The 18,736-nt window shown below is 52.9% G+C and overlaps 1 protein-coding gene across 1 annotated transcript in view; it reads left to right on the top strand.

Moving 5' to 3' along the window:
* Positions 1–18,736, top strand: part of TFCP2L1 (transcription factor CP2 like 1) — a 136,781-nt gene that overhangs the window by 46,792 nt on the left and 71,253 nt on the right. Inside the window, exons 8-15 of the mRNA XM_040636877.1 lie at positions 2,595–2,686; positions 4,371–4,419; positions 4,510–4,603; positions 6,414–6,504; positions 7,494–7,597; positions 10,997–11,139; positions 15,018–15,069; positions 17,725–17,790. Coding sequence (XP_040492811.1) covers positions 2,595–2,686; positions 4,371–4,419; positions 4,510–4,603; positions 6,414–6,504; positions 7,494–7,597; positions 10,997–11,139; positions 15,018–15,069; positions 17,725–17,790 — 691 coding nt within the window. The remainder of the gene's footprint in view (positions 1–2,594; positions 2,687–4,370; positions 4,420–4,509; positions 4,604–6,413; positions 6,505–7,493; positions 7,598–10,996; positions 11,140–15,017; positions 15,070–17,724; positions 17,791–18,736) is intronic.

The raw sequence follows: 18,736 nt of genomic DNA, 5'->3' as shown, positions 1-18,736 counted from the left end.
ACGCTGGGAACCTCTGCAGCTGCCGTTCTCAGAGCTGCTGCTCTGTTGTGTGGATGGATACTAGAATGCGTTTCCCCAACCCAGACCCTGACAGCGCCCTGCTCCCACCATCTTTGTGTCCAGTGTACTGCTGCCGCTGGCCTCCGCTGGTGCCCCCTCTTCCTGGGCTCTGGTTTTCTTTTTTTTTTTATTTTTCTTTTTTGTTATTTGAGATAGCACACAAGCAGGGGGAGCAGCAGAGAGAGAAGCAGTCTCCCCACTGAGCAGGGAGCCCGATGTGGGGCTCGATCCTAGGACCCTGGAACCATGACCTGAGCTGAAGGCAAAAGGCAGATGCTTAACCGGCTGAGCCACCCAGGCGCCCTTCTGCTGTTTTTTGTTTTTGTTTTTGTTTTTTTTTTAAAGATTTATTTATTTGACAGAGCGCCAGCGAGAGAGGGAACACAAGCAGGGGGAGTGGGAGAGGAAGAGGCAGGCTCCCAATGGAGGAGCCCAATATGGGGCTCTATCCCAGGACCCTGGGATCACACCCTGAGCCGAAGGCAGATGCTTAACCGACTGAGCCATCCAGGCGCCCCTCTGCTGTTTTTTTTTTAAACAACTGTTCCCCACTGTGTTCTACAATCGGTCCAGCTCGTGGGCATTTGTTCGTTGAATAATGCGACTTGCTCGGAAGGCCCTCCGCAGATGCACGAGGCCCAGCTGTGGTGGGGTTAAGGCTGTGTTAAGGGTGAGGCCTAGGCACAGAGCAGCTAAGAGAACGGTGGTCAGTCCTGCCTGATGAGGGTGTGTGTGTGAGAGAGAGAGAGAGAGAGAGCGAGAACGTGAGAGAACGTGTAATAAGCCGTACGCAGAAGGCTGTTTGCAACAAGATAGAGCACAGAAGCAATTTTGCGGCTGAGACAGATGCGTACTGGCGTTGTATTACGCTTAGGATATCAGTGGCCAGAGAGTCCTGGTGCAGGAAGAGCCTGGCTTACTCTCAGCAGCAAAGCAGTGCTAGGCCCTGCGTTCGTGAATCAGAGCTCAGACCAGTTAGTTCTCCCCAGACCCTAGTCCCCTCTGTGGGGGTCCCCCCAGGGTGTCCTCCATCCTCCCACCGCCCTCTGCCTCCAGACACCTTTCCCTTCCAGCCTGAGCCTCAGGCTCTCTGCTCCTGACTGTCCTCTGACTTCGGGCTGGGGGTGCTTAGACCACATCCATCCAAGCCATTGTCAGAGCATGGTGTGGTTGGTCAAAACCCCCACCTGGCCCATGACCTTGCCAGGTGACAGGTTGTCAACTTTTCCTCCTCAACTCCCGGATTTAGCACCACGAAGTTCCAGCCCACATGCACAACAGAGTTAAATATTTACCAACCTGTGGTTCGGTGGGGGATAGTAAATCTTCAGGAATGCTTCAAATTGGCCCTCTCCAAAGAGGTGTCATCCCAGGGAAGGGAAGAAATGAATACTTTGTCCGCTGGCTTCCCCAACAGGCAAAACCTGTATGTCTTTGCTTTCTTTGGGCGATTCTCACGTATGCTCTTTTTTGGCTTCTGCACAAGAAGTGCCTTGGGGTCAAGGGTCACGTCTCTCGTGTCTTCTGTGTCTCCCTTAGTTCCTAGCAGGACGCCTGACATGTAACAGACACGCATAGAATGATGTCCGGGGGGGGCTGGCTTGCTCCTGGAGGTGCTCCCATGCCTCCCGCTCTCCAGGGCCTATTGGCCGATTCTGTTTTCTTTTTTTTTTTTTTTTTTTTAACGGTTTATTTATTTGACAGAGAGGCAGTGAGAGAGGGAACACAAGCAGGGGGAGTGGGAGAGGGAGAAGCAGGCTTCCCGCTGATCCGGGAGGTGGGGCTAGATCCCGGAACGCTGGGATCCTGACCTGAGCCGAAGGCAGACACTTAACGACCGAGCCACCCAGGTGCCCCTGATTCTGTTTTCAAATAGTGCAGGTTTTAGTACTGGAATTTTTTTTTTTTTTTAGATTTTTATTTATTCATTTATTTTAGGGGGAGAGAGGAGGGGGGGGGAGCAGAGGGAGAGGGACAAGCAGACTCCCTGCTGAGCGTGGAGCCTGACGTGGGCTCCATCTCAATGACCCTGAGATCACAACCTGAGCGCAAACCAAGAGTCTGGACGCTTCACTGACTGAGCCACCCCGGCACCCCAGTACTGAACTTCACTGATGATTTTTGTTGGAAGTTACCCGTGTCATGTACTCCCTCTTTCATGCATGGACACACATTTGTCTACACCGGGAAAACCTGCCTCTGGGCTTCTGTGTTGTTAGCCCTCTTTCCTTGTGACCGATGATGTTTCTTCCCTCGTTGGTTGGACTGCTAGGAAGCTCAGAGAGCTGCGTGCCTTGCTTTGCTCGCTCTGGGAATGACTGAGTTGTAGGCCTCTTCTCTGCGGTGCTCGATTTCTTGGGTGTGGCCTGAGTAAACCCACACTTCACTACCTCATGGGGGCCCGTAGTTTCCTGAGCCAGCCTTGCTGGATGCTGGTGTGGGAGGGAGAGGAGCCGGGTCAGCACCTCTGTAGCCCGAGTTCCTCCTGACTGTCACAGCCCTCGAGTCACTGCTGCCTTGTGCTCTTTCCACAGTGCTCCCCGTGGCCGGACATGGCCTACCAGGTGAACAGCGCCCCGTCTCCAAGCTACAATGGCTCTCCAAACAGCTTCGGCCTTGGCGAAGGGTACGCCCACCGTCTTTCCCTTTGGATTGAGTGATGATGGGTGTAGGCCCCTTTCTTGATCATCCTCTCCGTGTCTTCCCCCTTTCGTATGCTGGCATCAGTGTCGGCTTCGGGTGGCACTTTTAATATCGGCATAGCTTTCTGTGTTCGGACAGGCTTCTGTAAACGCTGTCTGCGGGGGCAGCAGCCCAGAACCCACCCTCCCCCCTGTAGAAGCAGGTTGGCCTGCGGGTGCCCTCCAGGGCAGAATGGTCTTCTAGGCAGACGGGAGGCAGCTGGCCGGGCGGCTCTAGCGGCTATGAGGGGCCGTCCTGGTTCTTTCTGTGGCCCCTGTGCACGTTCTCCAGGCAGTGTGGGTCAGCTCAGGATGTTCCCTGCCCTGGGTTTCAGGGCTAGTAACGCGGGAAGGGCCTCACTCCTGGTCACCTGGTTCTGCAGATGCGCAGGCCACACTGACTCTTACGGTGACAGACATGCAGGGGCTGGCGGGCATTGGTCCCACCTGTCCCGGGCTGCGTGGCACAGGGAAGGCTCACGGCACCAGTGTGATGGCTGTGCACAGCCTGGTCCTGTTTCTGGGGGGCAGCGGGGAGCAGGGAGACACCCGGCAGGTTCAGCAGGTAGGTGGGGAACCTGTGGGCTCCTTGAAGTCCGTGCTGGTGTACAGAGAGCTTTCCTAATGAGAGAGTGAGAGTGTCCATGAACCTGATGTCACCAGGTCAGGAGGGGCCTCCCGAGAAGGGGGGAGGGCACATAGCCAAGGTGTCGTGTTCAGGTTGAGATGGAGCAAGTGTTAAACCCCTCCCTCTAGGGTGAGTTCCTTAACCTCCCTCAGCCTCACCTTCTCCGCTACCAAGGGAGTGAGGATTCATGCAGGGTCGGGGGGACTGTGTAAGATGCCGGGTGCCTCACAGACGCTGGACAAAGGACAGTTCTTGGCACTGATGACCTGTCTGAGGATCATCCCAGCGAGGGCCTTTTCTTTATTGTTACTGTGGTAAGGTGCTCGCAAAGGAGCGCTTACCAGGTTGTCATTTTAAACGTAGTGTGAGACACCCACATCCATCCACGTGTGCCTTCTCCACTGTCTGTCTGGGAGAGTCATTTAAAAATGTATTCTTCTCTTAATTTAAAAAAATCCAGGTGTTCAGGTCTGTGCCTTCCCCAGGAGTGAGCCCCGGAGGGAGGGCGGTGGGCCCCCAGCCATGAGAATGTTCTCCTCGTGGATGGATGCCACGCTGCGGCCTGCCTGTTCAGGACAGGATACCTTCCCCAGGAGCCCGCAGCCCTCTTCCGTCTCTGCAGAGAGGGGCTTGGCTGCCGCTGTCCGGAAGTGGCGCCTGGGGCTCCTCGGGCAGCCTGCCCTGCCCTGGGGCCAAGGCTGGTGGGGGACCTCTGCGTGGGAGGGAATCGGATGCAAACAAACCCCAAGCTCACTGGCCGGGCTGTGTTGCCAGTTGGAACGTCGTGTCCACCCTGAGGGGTTGGTCAGGGATTTTGAGGGTTGTGCAGGCGGTCCCGCCGATGTGTCTGTGACCTGGGAAATTCCCGAGGCCCTGCTGTGTTTACAACGACTGCCATTCCAGGAGCATGGGGAGGGGAGAGCGCCTGGCTGGGAGAGGGGACTATCCCCACGTCCCTGAAGGCATCCCCGCACCTGATGGCCTGTTCTCTTCCTTTGCAGGAACAGCTCTCCGACGCACCCGGTGGAGACCCTGCCCCTGGGCAATGATGTAAGTGTCTGCAGCCGGGCTCTCTGGCTGTGTGTCCCTGGGCAGACCTGGCGTGGTCATGTCAAGGACCCCTCCTCTCTCTGCCTACAGCACCTGCTTCCGTCAGCCTCCATCCAGGACGCCCAGCAGTGGCTGCACCGAAACAGGTTCTCACAGTTCTGCAGGCTCTTCGCCAGCTTCTCAGGTGAGCATCTCTGTGTTGTTTTTAAAACCCATTAGAAGTACTTCACAAAGCCAGTTGCCTTCCTGGACTTGGCCCACACTCCCCGCAGCGCCATGGCTTGATCCTGGGGACCCAGTGTGGTGTGGGTCACTTGCTCACTTTTGCTGATCCTGGACCAAGTACTAAAATAGGAAGCCCTGCCCCTGGGAGTTTCCAGTTGAGTGTGGCTTGCGGGGAGGACCATCTGGGTCCCCTGGGGTGGGCCCTGGTCCGCCCGGGAAGGGTCCCCTGCACCAGGCGGGCTGGGGCACACTCAGCAAGCCTTCCTGGCACTTTTCCTACCACAGCCCTGACCATCACTCATGCTGTCCCTGGAGCCGTGACCTGGGAGATGGTGGTGAAGCCACAGGGGAGAAGGGGAAGCTGCTGCTTCCTTCAAGCCCTTACCAGTGGGGCTGGCAGACAGACACAGAGCCAGGGCTATGGGGCATAAGGGTAAACGGAGCAGTGAACCCTGCCACCAAGTTGAGTCAATCCACGTTGACCGGGAGTAAAGCAGGCTCAGAGGAGGGACCTGGTTTGGGTCAGGGAGGAGCGGGGAGGGATGCTGCCATTTTCAGGGAGGGGGGTTGCTCAGCAGAGGCCTTCCTGAGACGGTGCCCTTGAGCAGGGGCTGGGCCCAGGGAAGGAAGTGAGCCAAGTGGGTATGGGGACAGTGAAATGTCCAAGCAGGGAGAAAGCGCAAAGGCTATGAGGAGGGGGCCGGCCTGCCTGGTGTGGCCACAGAGCCGGGCACTCAGGTGAATGGGGCCAAGTGGACTGGGAAAAGAGGTGAAGTCAGAGAGGGACCGAGAGGCCTTTGCAAACAGTGGAGGGATTTTTGGCTTTTACTTATGTAGAGGGATCCATTGTGCCTACAGAATTATGCCTGAAACTCTGAACTGTGGCAGGAAAAGGGGGTTGGATATTGTCACTTGTGGCCATGTGGCTGCTGGCCTGTTTTCAGCAGAAGGCTGATAGTGTACTTATCCCCTGGAGAGTCCATATGGGCACAAGCTCCGGGGGTCTTGTTGGGCTTTGAGGAAGGGACTGCATCCACATCCATGGATAAGGGTGTTCATAGACCTTTATTCATAATCTCTCCCAGCTGGGAGCAACCCCGTGCCCGTCGGCAGAGAATGGACACGTGATTGTGCCGCGTTCACGCAATGAGTAATACCTAATAATGGCACGAACAAGCCCTTAGAACTTGGAGGGAGGGGGCCGGACATGGGAAAGTGCATCCTGTTCCATTCCACTGACATAAATGTCGAAGAAGCAAGTAAAACCTAAGTGCCTGAGGAGTCAGGAGGAGGGGGAGTGGCTGGCACAGGCAAGGGGGGGTGAGGGGGGAAGGTGGGAATGTTCCACCTCTCGTTCTGTGTGCTGGGAGCACGGCTGCACTCACAGTGGCCGCAGGCAGGGAGCTGTGCGCGTCTGCGTTCAGACAAGTGCGCGTGTTGTCAGCGTCCCGTGCTAGGTTACATGCACTTGTGCTGTATGCCAGCAAATGGTACAGAGGGCGGGACAGGCAGGCACAGCTGGTGAGGGCCGGTTGGCTTCTGTCAGTGCCCGTCTATTCTGCTGAGCTTTGAGGACACCACTCATCTCTTGGTCTGTGATTTCCTGATGTGTAGCTTTTTGTTGTTTCTCTCTCCGCGGAACGTCCAGTGCCCCCCAAGGATGAGGCTGACTCTTCCCTGTCCCCTGCCCAGGGTGCGACATCTGCAGGTGCCCGAGGACGGACTTTTCTGTGTGTCCCACTAACGGGCGGCCCCATCTCCCTGCCTAGGTGCTGACTTGCTGAAGATGTCTCGAGACGATTTGGTCCAGATCTGTGGCCCTGCAGATGGGATCCGGCTCTTCAATGCCATCAAAGGCCGGTGGGTGTCTGTTTCCAGCTGGACGCAGGGTATGGCAGGAAGCCCCATCTCAGCTGCTTGGATGCTGCCACAGGCCAGCTGGTGGGGACAGGGCTCCTCCTGGGGCAGGTGCGGGAGGAGGCCATGGGGGGGGCGGGCAGGGCTGAGCCCACTGCTCACCCTGCCTGGAGGCCCCTCATGCTTCTTGGTTTGGCAGGAGCCTTGGCCTCCGGATCTCAGCGCCTCAGCCTCCCCCTTGGGTGCCCAGCTGCTTGCACGGTCCTGGGCCTCCAGCTGCCTCCTCCCAGAGGGAGGGGTGGAACTGTGCGGCAGTTCTCAGTTCTCTGCGCAGACTGGAGAGCAGGGCTGGGTCTGAGGGAGCTTCCTGCCATGGTGGAAATGTCCAGCAGCCCCGGCCACATGTTGGCTGTGGGGCGCTTGGTCTCAGGCTAATGCGACTGACCAAACAAGTTTTAAATCTCCTTCCCCTTTCACGCATGGACAGCACAGTTTCAGAGTGAGGGCGAGAGCCTGGGTGTGCATCTCAGACCGGCCTCTTATGAGTTCTACAGTAGACGAAAGCCCTAAGCCCTGTGAGCCTCAGTTTCCTCCTCTGTAAAATGAAGGCCATGGTTCCCGTCCCCTAGGTGTGTTAACAAGGAAAGGAGGTAGACATTTAGAGTTTTGCAAATGGTGCCTGGGGCAGAGTAAGCCAGAGAAAGTGTTTGCTCTTGTTACTACTGCCCTGAAAAACACCTTGTGTCTTGAGATGCGTGTTCTGGGCAGAGCGCCCTCATGGCAGCTTGGAGGACCTGGAGGGGTCAGCCCTCCCTCTGCCTCTAGGCAAGCTTGCGTGAGGCTGTAGAGACCCAGCCGAAGGCCGCCTGCATCCCCACGGCCTCCTTTCTTCTCCCTGAATCCTTCCCTCTGCTAGTTCCACCCTGTGTTTGGAACATTCTGGAATGTTCTCCCCCCCAATGCCTGCTATTTATTTCCCCTCCTCCTGCCAGGAATGTGAGGCCAAAGATGACCATTTACGTCTGTCAGGAGCTGGAGCAGAACCGAGCGCCACTGCAGCAGAAGCGGGACGGTGGTGGGGACAGCAGTCTGTGTGGTGAGTTGTGGGGAGCCCTCCCCCGCCCCGCCAACCCAGGGCCGGGTTGTCAGGTCCCAGGAAGACACAGCAGCAACATGAGTCCTCTTGCTGAGAATGTGTCCACTGATCCGCCTCACTCTGTCTTCCCAGGAAGACACAGCAGCAACATGAGTCCTCTTGCTGAGAATGTGTCCACTGATCCGCCTCACTCTGCTTTCGTGCAGGATGAGTTTTTGTTAAAACTTCCTCCTGGGATTGAAATGTTCAAGGTGGAAGTCCTGTTCCAGAACACCTGGTCCAGCTTCTCATTTGCTCCTTGGGGAGCAGGCCCAGAGAGGGGGTGTGTGTCCCCCCACAGCCACTTCCTTAGCCACTCATGGGAGAATTGGGAGTCAGGCCTTCTGGCTCCCAGGCTGGTGACGAGTGACACTCGATGGCCAGATTCCTGGAACCCTTCCTCCCGTGGTGTGCCCTCCAGCTGGACGAGTCTTTCCCATTTGGTTTGGAGGCTGCACAAGGGCTAAGGAGCACAGCTGCAGGAGCTAGGGGCACCTCAGGGGCACGTGACTGTCTTGGGTTGACAGTTTGGGACAGAAGCTTCGAGGTCAGCTGAGCCTGGACACCAGTGCTGGCCATGCCATGTATTGGCCGTGTGGCCTTGGGCAGGGTAGCAGGGCCTGTGTGTCCACTTCTGCAGAATTCTGTATAGAACACAGATAGTGACGCTACCCCCAGAGGTGGGAGGTTGTGGCGAGACAAGGCGTGTAAAGCGAAGCACCTTGCTTCTGAGCATCTGGGAGTGCTGAGGGTCTGGCCAGCGGCCGGTCTCAAGCCACGGAGTGCGTGCTCTTCTGTGATGTCTGCAGAGAGCGAGGGAGCACGTGCGTGCCTCCGCAGGTCCCTCCAGAGGGGTAAGAAAGCTCACTGAGTCCCTGTCCAAAGGGCTTCCTGTGTGCTCATTTACTCGCTTCTGCTTGTATGCACTGTTGGTAATGTTCCTTGGTGGGGGGACACTGAGGTACAGGGTGGATCACTGCCCCTAGATGACAGCGTTGCGTGTGGCAGAGCCAGGACCCAAACATTCGGACCCTGGGAGTTGGCTTCTGAGCCCTCCGTCTGGCCCCTGTACATTTCTGGAGAACGGCTAGGTCCTCCCCCTGCTTCTCAGCTGTTAGCCTGTGAGGGACAGATCGGAGGCTCGGGGTTTCCTGCACGTGCGGAAAGGGCAGCCTCGTGCACGGCACCTGCTTAGTGCTGCTGCTGCCCCCACATACACCCTGGGGCCCCGGGACATGTGGAGATTGTTCCAGGGCTTGCTTCTAGGGTGGCTGAGCTGGGATTTGAGCCTGGGATTGCCTACTCTAGAGCTCGTGTTTCCCCCAGCTTCCACTGCCACAGCCCCGGAGGAGAGGTGGCTCGGGACGCTTCCAGAGGAGTGTCCCACAGACCCTTCAGCCACCCCAAGCACTCCTGGCCGCACCCACACTCGCCTGGGGCAGGAAAGGCTGGTGACCGCAGGTGGCAGGGCACAAGCAAGCCGTCTAGGTCTCTCTGACCGGCCTGATTTGTTGGAGGAGTGAACGCAGAGAATAGCGGAAGTGGCTCTGAAACGTTGAAAAGCAATAGGAGTACATTAGAATCTGTTACAGAAAAGAATGCTAGAGAAGAGCGGTGGCGTTCTTGCCTGGTATTCACACTGGAGGGGCTGTGGCCGCCGCATGCGCTGCACAGAATCTGATGGCTGGTCAGCCTGTCTGAAATCCTGGGACGCCATGGCCTCTGCCACCCCCTCTCAGAGGGAGCTTGTGTGTGTGTGTGTTTGCACGTGCATGCACGCGTGCTTTTGAAATACAGGGCCTCTGATCAGACTTTCTGAAACCAAGGGTTCCTCAGTTGATGTAGGAGTTTGGGAACCTTTAGTTTAATCCTGTTATGCTTTGCCTTTGAGGAACTTGAGGCCCCCGAGTATTGAGTTGTCTGCTCCAGGGCACCCACAGAGCTCCCTCCTACCCGGCTGGTTGGGTTTCCTGTAAGGAAGCATCTCCAGCCTTCCGGTCAGTGTTCTCTTCCAGCCAGCCAGCTGGTGATGCTCTCAGTGTCCCTCTTCCCTCTGAGGTCACAGTGCTGGAGTGGAGTGGTATTTGTGCTGAGGAGAAGGGCAAGGATGAGACCCTTGTGATGTCAGTTAGTTATCCCTTGCGGAGAAAGGGGAACCCTCCTACACTGTTGGTGGGGATGCAAGCTGGTGCAGCCACTCTGGGAAACAGTATGGAGGTTCCTCAGAAAGTTAAAATAGCGCTACCCTATGACCCAGCAATTGCCCTACTAGGTATTTACCCAAAGCATACAAAACTACAGATCCAAATGGGCACCTGCTCCCCGGTGTTTATAGCAGCGATGTCCACAATAGCCGAAGTATGGAGAGAGCCCAGATGTCTGTTGCCAGATGAATGGATAAAGAAGATCTGGTTACACACACACACACACACACACACACACACACACACACACACAGAGGAATATTACTCAGCCATCAAAAAATGAAATCTTGCCATTTGCAGTGACGTGGATGGAACTAGAGGGTATTACGTTAAGTGAAATAATTCAATCAGAGAAGGACAGTTTTTGTATGATTTCACTCATGTGGAATTTAAGAAACAGAGGAGCATAGAAAAAGGGAGGGAAAAATAAAACAAGACAAAATCAGAGAGGGGAAACAAACCATAAGAGACTTTTAATCATAGGAAACAAACTGAAGTTTACAGAAGGGAGGAGGTGGGGAGATGTGGTAACTGAGTGATGGACATAAAGGAGGGCACGTGATGTAATGAGCACTGGGTATTACATAAGACTGATGAATCACTGACCTCTACCTCTGAAGCTAATAATACACTATATGTTAATTAATTGATTTTAAATACAATTTAAAAAAAGCAGTTATCCTTAAATCCCGCTCTTTGCCCCCTGGAGCCGTCCAGTGACCCCTCTAAGCCATGGACAGAAAGGAAAGGGGACGCAGGAGTTCTCCTCTCTCCTGCAAGGGTGTGCAACTGGCCACACATCAGAATCACTAGGAGCTTGTTAGAAATAGAGAGTTCTGCCGGCCGTTCTCCCCAGCCTCCGCCCCGCCAAGGGTGTCGGTGTGGGGTGGTTGTAGGAATTCTCCATTTTATGTAAGATCCCCTGAGAGAGCCTGGAACAGGAGTGAGAACCATAGCCCGGCTGCCTTCCCCTGCCGCTGGGCTCTGCAGCGGCTTTGTGCCTGTTACAGCCCAGATTCCATGAAATGAATCTGGGCTCGAGCATCCCTGCAACTGAGTGACTGATGGCAGGGTGGGGGGTTGGGCTTAGGCGGTAGACAGGCTCCTTAGAATGCAGGGGTGTGTTCTATAGAAGGCCCTGTCCCTCGCCCTCCAGTGTACCATGCCATCTTCTTGGAGGAGCTGACCACCTTGGAGCTGGTTGAGAAGATCGCCAACCTGTACAGCATCTCCCCCCAGCATATCCACCGAGTCTACCGGCAGGGCCCCACGGGCATCCACGTGGTGGTGAGCAACGAGGTGAGCGCTGCCCCCACCCCCCTCATGGCCCGGGGCTTGGGGCTGTAGGGAGGCATGGGGGACCTGCGCCAGAAATGCCCCTTCCGGGCTTTGGGGATGACTTCTGCCCAAGGATGGCAAACGGGTTTCATCTGCATGCCACATGCTCTCGGCTGCCCCCGGAGTGCGGGGGAGGAGAGTTCTGAGGCTCTGAATAGCTACCTAGTATCCACTCCGTACCTCGTCCTTGGCTGCACGCCATGCAGGAACCATGGCATAGGCTACAGCCCTGCCCCCGGGTATGCTTACAGTCAGGGCTGTAAGAAGTCAGGAGGAGGGTGGGTGGCAGGTCCCAGGGCGGTGGAATGGACTGAGGGCCAGGTGACGGAGAGGATGCAGGCCACATGGGAGCACAGAGCCCTCCTCTGCTGACTGGTGAAAGTGCCATGGCCTTCCTGGGTCTGTCCTTGGCTACACAGACCTGTGTGGGGCACGAGCGGCCGCTGGCAGAGGGCGCAGAGCGATCTGGTCCCACTTCCTGATGCCTCATTTTAAGCTTGTCCTATCCCGGATCCCTCCTCTTGCTAGCTAATGATAGTCAAGAGTGCCAGCATCTAAGCGCACATGTAGTGACTCATTCAGTCCTGCCAGCGTCCCTGTGAGCTGGGTGAAACCCTGTGTCACAGATAGGAAACTATGCCCCAGGTTGCACAGCTGGTAAGGAACTAGGCTGGGAACCCTCATGTCCAGATGCAGAGCCCACTCTTGCAGCCAGCTAGGCCAGCCCACCTCCCCTGAAATGAGGCCTTTAGAGAAGCAGAGCTGGGCTGATGGGAGCAGGGGTAGCACCCTGAGCCCCCAGGAGACCCCAGCAAGCCCACGGTGGGAGCTCTGAGAACATCTGTGTGGAGGAAACGGTACATGAATGGTGTTTGGGGAAGTAGAGAGGATGTGGGCTCTGGAATCGCACACGTGTCCCCACCTTGTTGCTAGGAGTGGAGTGACCCTGAGCAAATTTACTTAACCTCTTTGAGCCTCAGTTTCCACATCTATAAAACGGGGATAATGAGCAGGTTGTAGTAGGGGTAAAAAGAGAAAGCGTCAGGCACGGGGAGATATCGGTGAGATGGTGATGGTAACTGACAGTGATAGGCACTTGTAGCTTTTGGGAGCAAGTGATGGAGGGATCTTTTAATTTTGACAATATATGAACTGTAAAGCTTGTAATGGTCTGTATATTTCATATTTTGTCATTGGTGATTATCCTATTGCCACTTACCATTACAGTTCCCGAGCCCCTTAAATGGGAGTCCCCCATTTCATGGGAGTTTGGTCCTGGAGGTTGGCAGAGGGGTGGTGGTTCCTTCCTCTTGAATTAAAAAATTAATTCCTGGGGCACCTGCCTGGCTTGGTCGGTGGAGCGTGAGACTCTGATCTTGGGGTTGTGAGTTCGAGCCCCATGTTGTGTGCAGAGATTACTTAAAAATAAAAAAAAAATCTTTAAAAAGTAATTCACAGTTAGTAAAAGTCAGGGAATACAAAACAGCTGAAGGCAAATTCGAAAAGCACTTCTCTTCCCTCCTCTTTCCTAGAGGAGTTCATGCTAGCGTGCGTGTGATGCTGCCGGATCCTGTTTTGTGCGGGCGTCTGTCGTGTGCCTGGGCGTTGGGTAGCTGTGGATTCCTAGAACACTCAACAGAGACCCAGCTGTACATTTGTCTGCCGCTTGCTAGTTTTGTCCCCGGGTCAGAATTCCTTCCATATCATTCCATTTAAATCTCAGGCAGCTGTTTCCCTACCCCCACTGCACAGACAGAATGAAGCCCAGTGTTCCTGACCTAAGCACTTCTTGAGAAGAGCCAGGGAGGTTAGGACCCCTGAGCAACACAGGAAAACTCGGCACTTTGCATTTCGGAATGAATTTCTTCGGTGAAGACAAAAGCCAAGAATGTGCGGAACCCTTGCCATGTCACGGGTCCCTGCAGGAAGTCCCTTCCCCAGCTTGCCCTGTGCCCTCCCGAGTGGGCAGTTAAGCAAATGAAGCAGAGAACAGAACCACAGTGCTACCTCAGCTAAGTAGGCGATTCTTATTCCCCGAAGTCTCCTTGCCTCTTAACCCTGAATCAATTGGAAACCTTTGGTTCTTAATTGCCCGGAGTGCTGGAGGCGGCCCGGCCAGCCGCGGAGCCGGCCCCCGAGGTGCAAGGGCACTTAATTAAACAAGGGAGTTACTGATTAAGCCTGTGTGGGCTCTGCGTAGGGCTTTGCATGCCCAAGTGGCTGGGCTGCCAAGAGTCCTAGAGGGAGCAGGCCAGCGGTATAGAATAAATGTACTTCACGCATCATTAGGCCCCACAGGGAGGGGCAGGGGTCGACAGGTGGGTGGATTTGCAGGATTGGGGGCAATAATTCAGAGGAGGCAATGACATCTGGGTTGCATTTTTTAATTTGGAAAGGGGTTTTGCTGCGTGTAGCTAGTGTGTGTGTTGTGGGTATGTTTAAGTATTTTTTAAATATTCTTTCCATTTATATTGTGAAATACGGCATCTGTATGCAAGGAGTATATAGAACTTATTTTTACCATTTAAGGAAGAAGTAAGTGCCCAATACCTATACTCAGGTGAATGCAATATTATGTTAGAAGCCGCTCTCTGGGCTGATTTCCTCTTCCACTCCACCTCTCCACCTGCCGGAGCAATTTCATGCTAGTTCCCGTTTCCTCCTCAATATATTGCTTAATTTTGCCCATGTTTAAACTTCATATAGATGGAACAATAGCATGTTTTTCTGTGACCTCCTTCATTTTGCTTTATATTTTTGAGATTCACACTCGTTGAGATGCTGCTGGAGGTCCCTGACGCACTGCATGGTGTAGTGTGATGAGGTCACAGTTCGTTCATGCTTCTGCAACTGATCCGCATGGGGGCTGTTTCCAGCTATCTTTTTTTTTTTTTTTTTAAGTTTTTATGTAAGTAATCTCCGCACCCCACGTGGGGCTCTAACTCAACCCCAAGATCAAAAGTCGTGTGCTCTTCGAACTGAGCCCCCCAGGGGCCCCCTCCAGTTCCCATTCTTAACAGCCGGTGCTGGTGTGAACATCGTAGGTGTTGTGTGTGCACGTGCAAGGGTTTCTCTAGAACATTGGCCGGGAGGAGTAAGGTACCAGGTCCTGTGGACAGCTTTGTAAAGTGGTTGCAGACATCAACACCCCAGCAGCAGTGGGACCAGTCCCTATTGTTCTATATCCTGGTTCTGTTCTTTTGTCACGGGAGCAGCCCCGTTTTACAGACGGGGCATGGAGACCAGAAGGAGAAAGGCTGACTTGTCCAAGGTCACTTGGTAGTTAAATCAAAACAAGAACTGCAGAGGCCGCTGAGTAAATCGTTCCATTCCTGCCGCTTTGTAGACATAGGGAATGGCGCTGTGTTTATATTGGTTCTCATAGGACTCTGATACGCAGAGGCTACTAATTATCAAGGTTTTTTTTTTTTTTCTTAAGCACTTTAGTTTTTTATTTGTTGCTATTACAGACATACATGCTCCTGTAATGTGTCCATTATAGGGATTGGAGGACCCAGTAAGTAGGAAAAAGGAGAACGAAAGCAAAGATACATGGAGCCCTGTATTAAATGTTAAGGTTTTGCTTCTCTGCCTGGCTCCTTTCTGTCCTTTCTGTTCAGTTTTTGTTGCATATGATTGCGATCATTTCGTATATTTATCTTGTTTCATGTTTCCTTAATGAATGTTAAGTGGAACCATTTCCCTGCATTTGTGCAAGAAGAGTGACTATCATTTCTGCCTGCTGCGGTGGCCGGGCTCCATGTCGCTGAGGCTTCTCATACTCATTTCATTCATGAACTCATTGTTGAGGGGACATGGTCTCTCTTTTTGCCTTTCAGATGGTGCAGAATTTCCAAGATGAGTCTTGTTTTATTCTCAGTACCTTAAAAGGTAAAGCCCCGCCCCACCACACACACCCCTTTCTCTTGTTCAGTTGAAGTATGTTGGCTGTGCCCCCCCACCCCCTCCCTGGGTAGTAGAGTGAGGAAAGAGCCAGACTGGTGAGTGGGGCCTCCCTGCACAGTGGGTCGCTCGAGAGAACATTATCTGGAAACATCCTCTGGGGAAAAAGGAACACACGTCCTGTGAAACCCTGCCCTGGAGATTGGAGATTGGCTCCAAAATCCGTTCTGAAAGGGAAATCCTGGCCAGGCAACCTGTTCTCCATGAACTTAGTGCTTGAGTAGAAGTAAGATGCATATGAGTTTTTTTTACAATGAGGGTCTCCAGGAGGAGCAAGTGTAGAATACAGCAGCTGAGCCTGCAGGCCTCGTGGGTCAGGGATCTGGGGCAGGGGTGGGACATGAAGGTTTCACCTGAGGAAGGGGTCCGAGAAGGAACTCGTGTGCCAGGAGAAAGGCAAAACTAGCTGTGACCTTCCTTAGGGCTAAGGTAGGTGAATGTATGGAGTATATCAGAATGAAAGCCCTATGTGACAGGGCCATCGTGTTGCCCTTGTTCCCTGGATCTGGCCAGCTGCTGCCTTCAGAGAGCTGGGGGCCGTAACACCCTGAGAACCACAGTTTGTAGCCACCTTGGATATAGAGCCTTCATTTCTCGGGCCTAGAGCTATGGTAGAAAGGCCCGTTGCCAGGAAGAAACGCAGTAAGGCAGAAGGCGTGTGAAGGCATGTGTTAAAATGTCTGCTTTTGTTAGCACACTTTGCTCTGTGCGATCATATTTGGAGCCAGTATCCATGGCAGGGCTTCTCCTGGTGCACCAGTACCATGCCCTCCCCATGCCCGGTCACGGTGTCGGGCCTTTCTTCCTGTCAAATGCCCAGTGTTTGTCTTTGCAGCCGAGAGCAATGATGGCTATCACATCATCCTGAAATGTGGCCTCTGAGCAGAAGCAGAACCTCCAGCTCCCAGCCCCGTGGACTCCCTTGGACGTAGAAAGCGCACCACTGTAAGCTGCGGCCTCACCTGGCAAGCTGTGACAAGGAGGGACTTGGCCCCGTCTATGAAAACCACGGACCAGTAAGCAGCAGAAACCCGTGGATGCAGTCTCTGGCATGCAGAAAGCCAATGGCTCCTCTCTCCCTCCCTCTTGGCCTCCAGCTTCTGAATGGCTCCTTGGTCTTTGCCTGCTGTCCTAGAGGCAAACAGCAGGGACGTCTTCTCTGAAACCCCTCACTCCCATGTTGGAGGCTAGTTCACTGGGTATCTTGGTGCCACTGTATCCTTCTGACCACTCCCCTGCCTCCAGGGAGAGCCCTGCCTCACCCCCAAGCTTCCCCTTGGCTGGTAACGGCTCCGTGACCAGGACTGCTGACTGGATGTAGGTGCTTTGCCTCCATTTTGTCTTCATGTTGGTTTCCCTTCTCAGCGAACCTGGTGAACATCCGGCTTTCTGGTTCTTGGATGGATTGAGGGGAATGGGGTTTATTCTGTGCCTTCTGCTTCTTTCACCTTCACTCTCGTCTCTGAGGACCTGCTGCAGTGCCCAGAGATGGGCTCTCCTGTCTCTGCATTGGTTGTGTAGACCACTGTGCATGGGTAGGACCCGCCACACAGACCTGGGTCTACGCCCTTGGGAAGGGAGGGAGAGGATAGAACAACTAGTTTCACGTACTTCCTCACGGGTATCAAAGGGATGAGAACAAGATGATTTTTTTCTCCTTGAGCTTCTTTCGCGTGATTTTATTTCCTCAGCAATCATGGGTAAAAGGAGGACTAGGAAATGAGCGTCCCACTGTGTGATCAGATGACCTGGACAGTCATGATAGCAGGCCCTTGTGCGTGGACGTAACCAGGTCCCATTTAGAGATGACCTTGGTTAACCATTGCCAAACTTGCCAAGTTTCCCAGGGGCATTGTCTCTTCTCTGAGGGCCCCCATTTAAATGTTTATCTTTTTTCATGTGTAGAGGGAGTGTTAGGGCATTTTGCCTGCATTGGGATGGTTGGATCGCCTTTCTTAGTGGCTCAACTATGGGGAAATTTGAGTATGGGTAAATGCAGGAATTAGTCTTTGTCTTGCCTCTGTTTCCTGGGATCCAGTCATCTATACTCTTTGCTAACTTAGGTTTATCTTCAAAGTACAGGGAAGCCCTTTGACTAACCGAGCAGGATTTTACAGTTTCTAAAGTGGAGCTTTTGGGGAATATAGTGTTAGGGTCAAAGATGTGAGGAACTGGGTAGACCTTGTTTTACAGAGGAGGAAATTGAAGCCTAGGGGGCAAAGCCACCTGCCTGATACCTCGTAGTGAGTGATAGGGCAATGATAGAAATTTATCATATAAATCAAGACACTTCAGATGGGAAAGGGGCTCTCTAGTCATGATTATGTTGGGGCAGCAGGAATGGTGTTCCTCCAGAGTAAAAAAGCCTCCTGATACCTTTTCATTTTTGAGGGAGGATGGGGGAGCAGGTAACAGCTTTATTGAGATACAATTCACAGACCGTACAGGGTCCCCATTTATAGTGTATAACGCGGTGGTTTTTTGCGAATTCACAGAATCAGCACATTGAATTTGAGAAGATTTTCCTTGCCCCCAGAAGAAACCCTGTTCCCTTTAGCGATCACCCTTCTTTTCTCCCCCCAGCTTCCTTGGTCTTAGGCAACTGCGAATCTGCTTTCCATATGGATTTACCTATGTTGGACCTGTCGCGTATGTGGAATCATGGTGGCCTTTCGTGGTTGGCTTTTTTTTTTTTTTTTAACTAGCTAATGTTTTCTAGGGTCATCCATGTTGAACATGTATCCATACTTCAAGCCTTTTTAGAGCTGAATAATGTTTCATTCTGTGGTTATATGTACCACATTTTTTATCCACTTGCCAGTTGATTGATATATGAGTTGTTTCTGGCTATTATGAATAATGCTGCTATGAACATAGTTGTATAGGTTTTTACATACATTTCTTCGGGGTATATACCTAGGAGCGGAATTGCTGGGTCATATAGAACTCTTATGTCTAACTTTTTGAGAAACAGGCCAGACTGTTTTCCAAAGCAGTCGTAACATTTCACATTCCCACCAGCAGTGCACGAGGGCTCCTATTTCTCCACATCCTCACCAATGCTTGCTAATTATCTGCCTTTTTGAGTAGAGCATTCTAGTAGGTGTGAAGTGGTGTCTCCTTTTGGTTTTGCTCTGCATTTCCCTGATGGCTAATGATGTTGAGCCTCTTTTCACGTGCTTATTGGCCACTTGTATGTCTTCTTTGGAGAACTGTCTATTTGTTTGGGTCATTTGTCTTTTTTTTTTTTTAATTACTGAGTTGCATGAGTTCTCTGTATATTCTACATGGAGGTCCTTTATCAGATACACAATCTGTAAGAATTTTCTCCCATTCTGTGGATTGTCTTCATTGTCTTATGATGTCCTTTGGAGCACAAAAGTTTTTAATATGGATGACGTCTAAGATACATGTTTTTGTTGCTTGCGCTTTTCACGTCATATCTGAAAAACCACTGTGTAGTCCACAGTCGAGAAGATTTACACCTATGTTTCCTTCTAAGATTTTTTTACCGTTTTAGCTCTCCAGTGGCCTTCGGTTCATTTTAGGTTACTTCTTGCGTATGGTATGAGGTAGAGGTCCAACATTGTTCTCT

Source organism: Ursus maritimus, unplaced genomic scaffold (assembly GCF_017311325.1).
Source record: "Ursus maritimus isolate PB19 unplaced genomic scaffold, ASM1731132v1 scaffold_1, whole genome shotgun sequence".
In the NCBI taxonomy this organism is placed as follows: Eukaryota; Metazoa; Chordata; class Mammalia; order Carnivora; family Ursidae; genus Ursus; species Ursus maritimus.
Note: the sequence above shows the minus strand (reverse complement) of the source record. Positions and strands in the feature narration are given on the sequence as shown.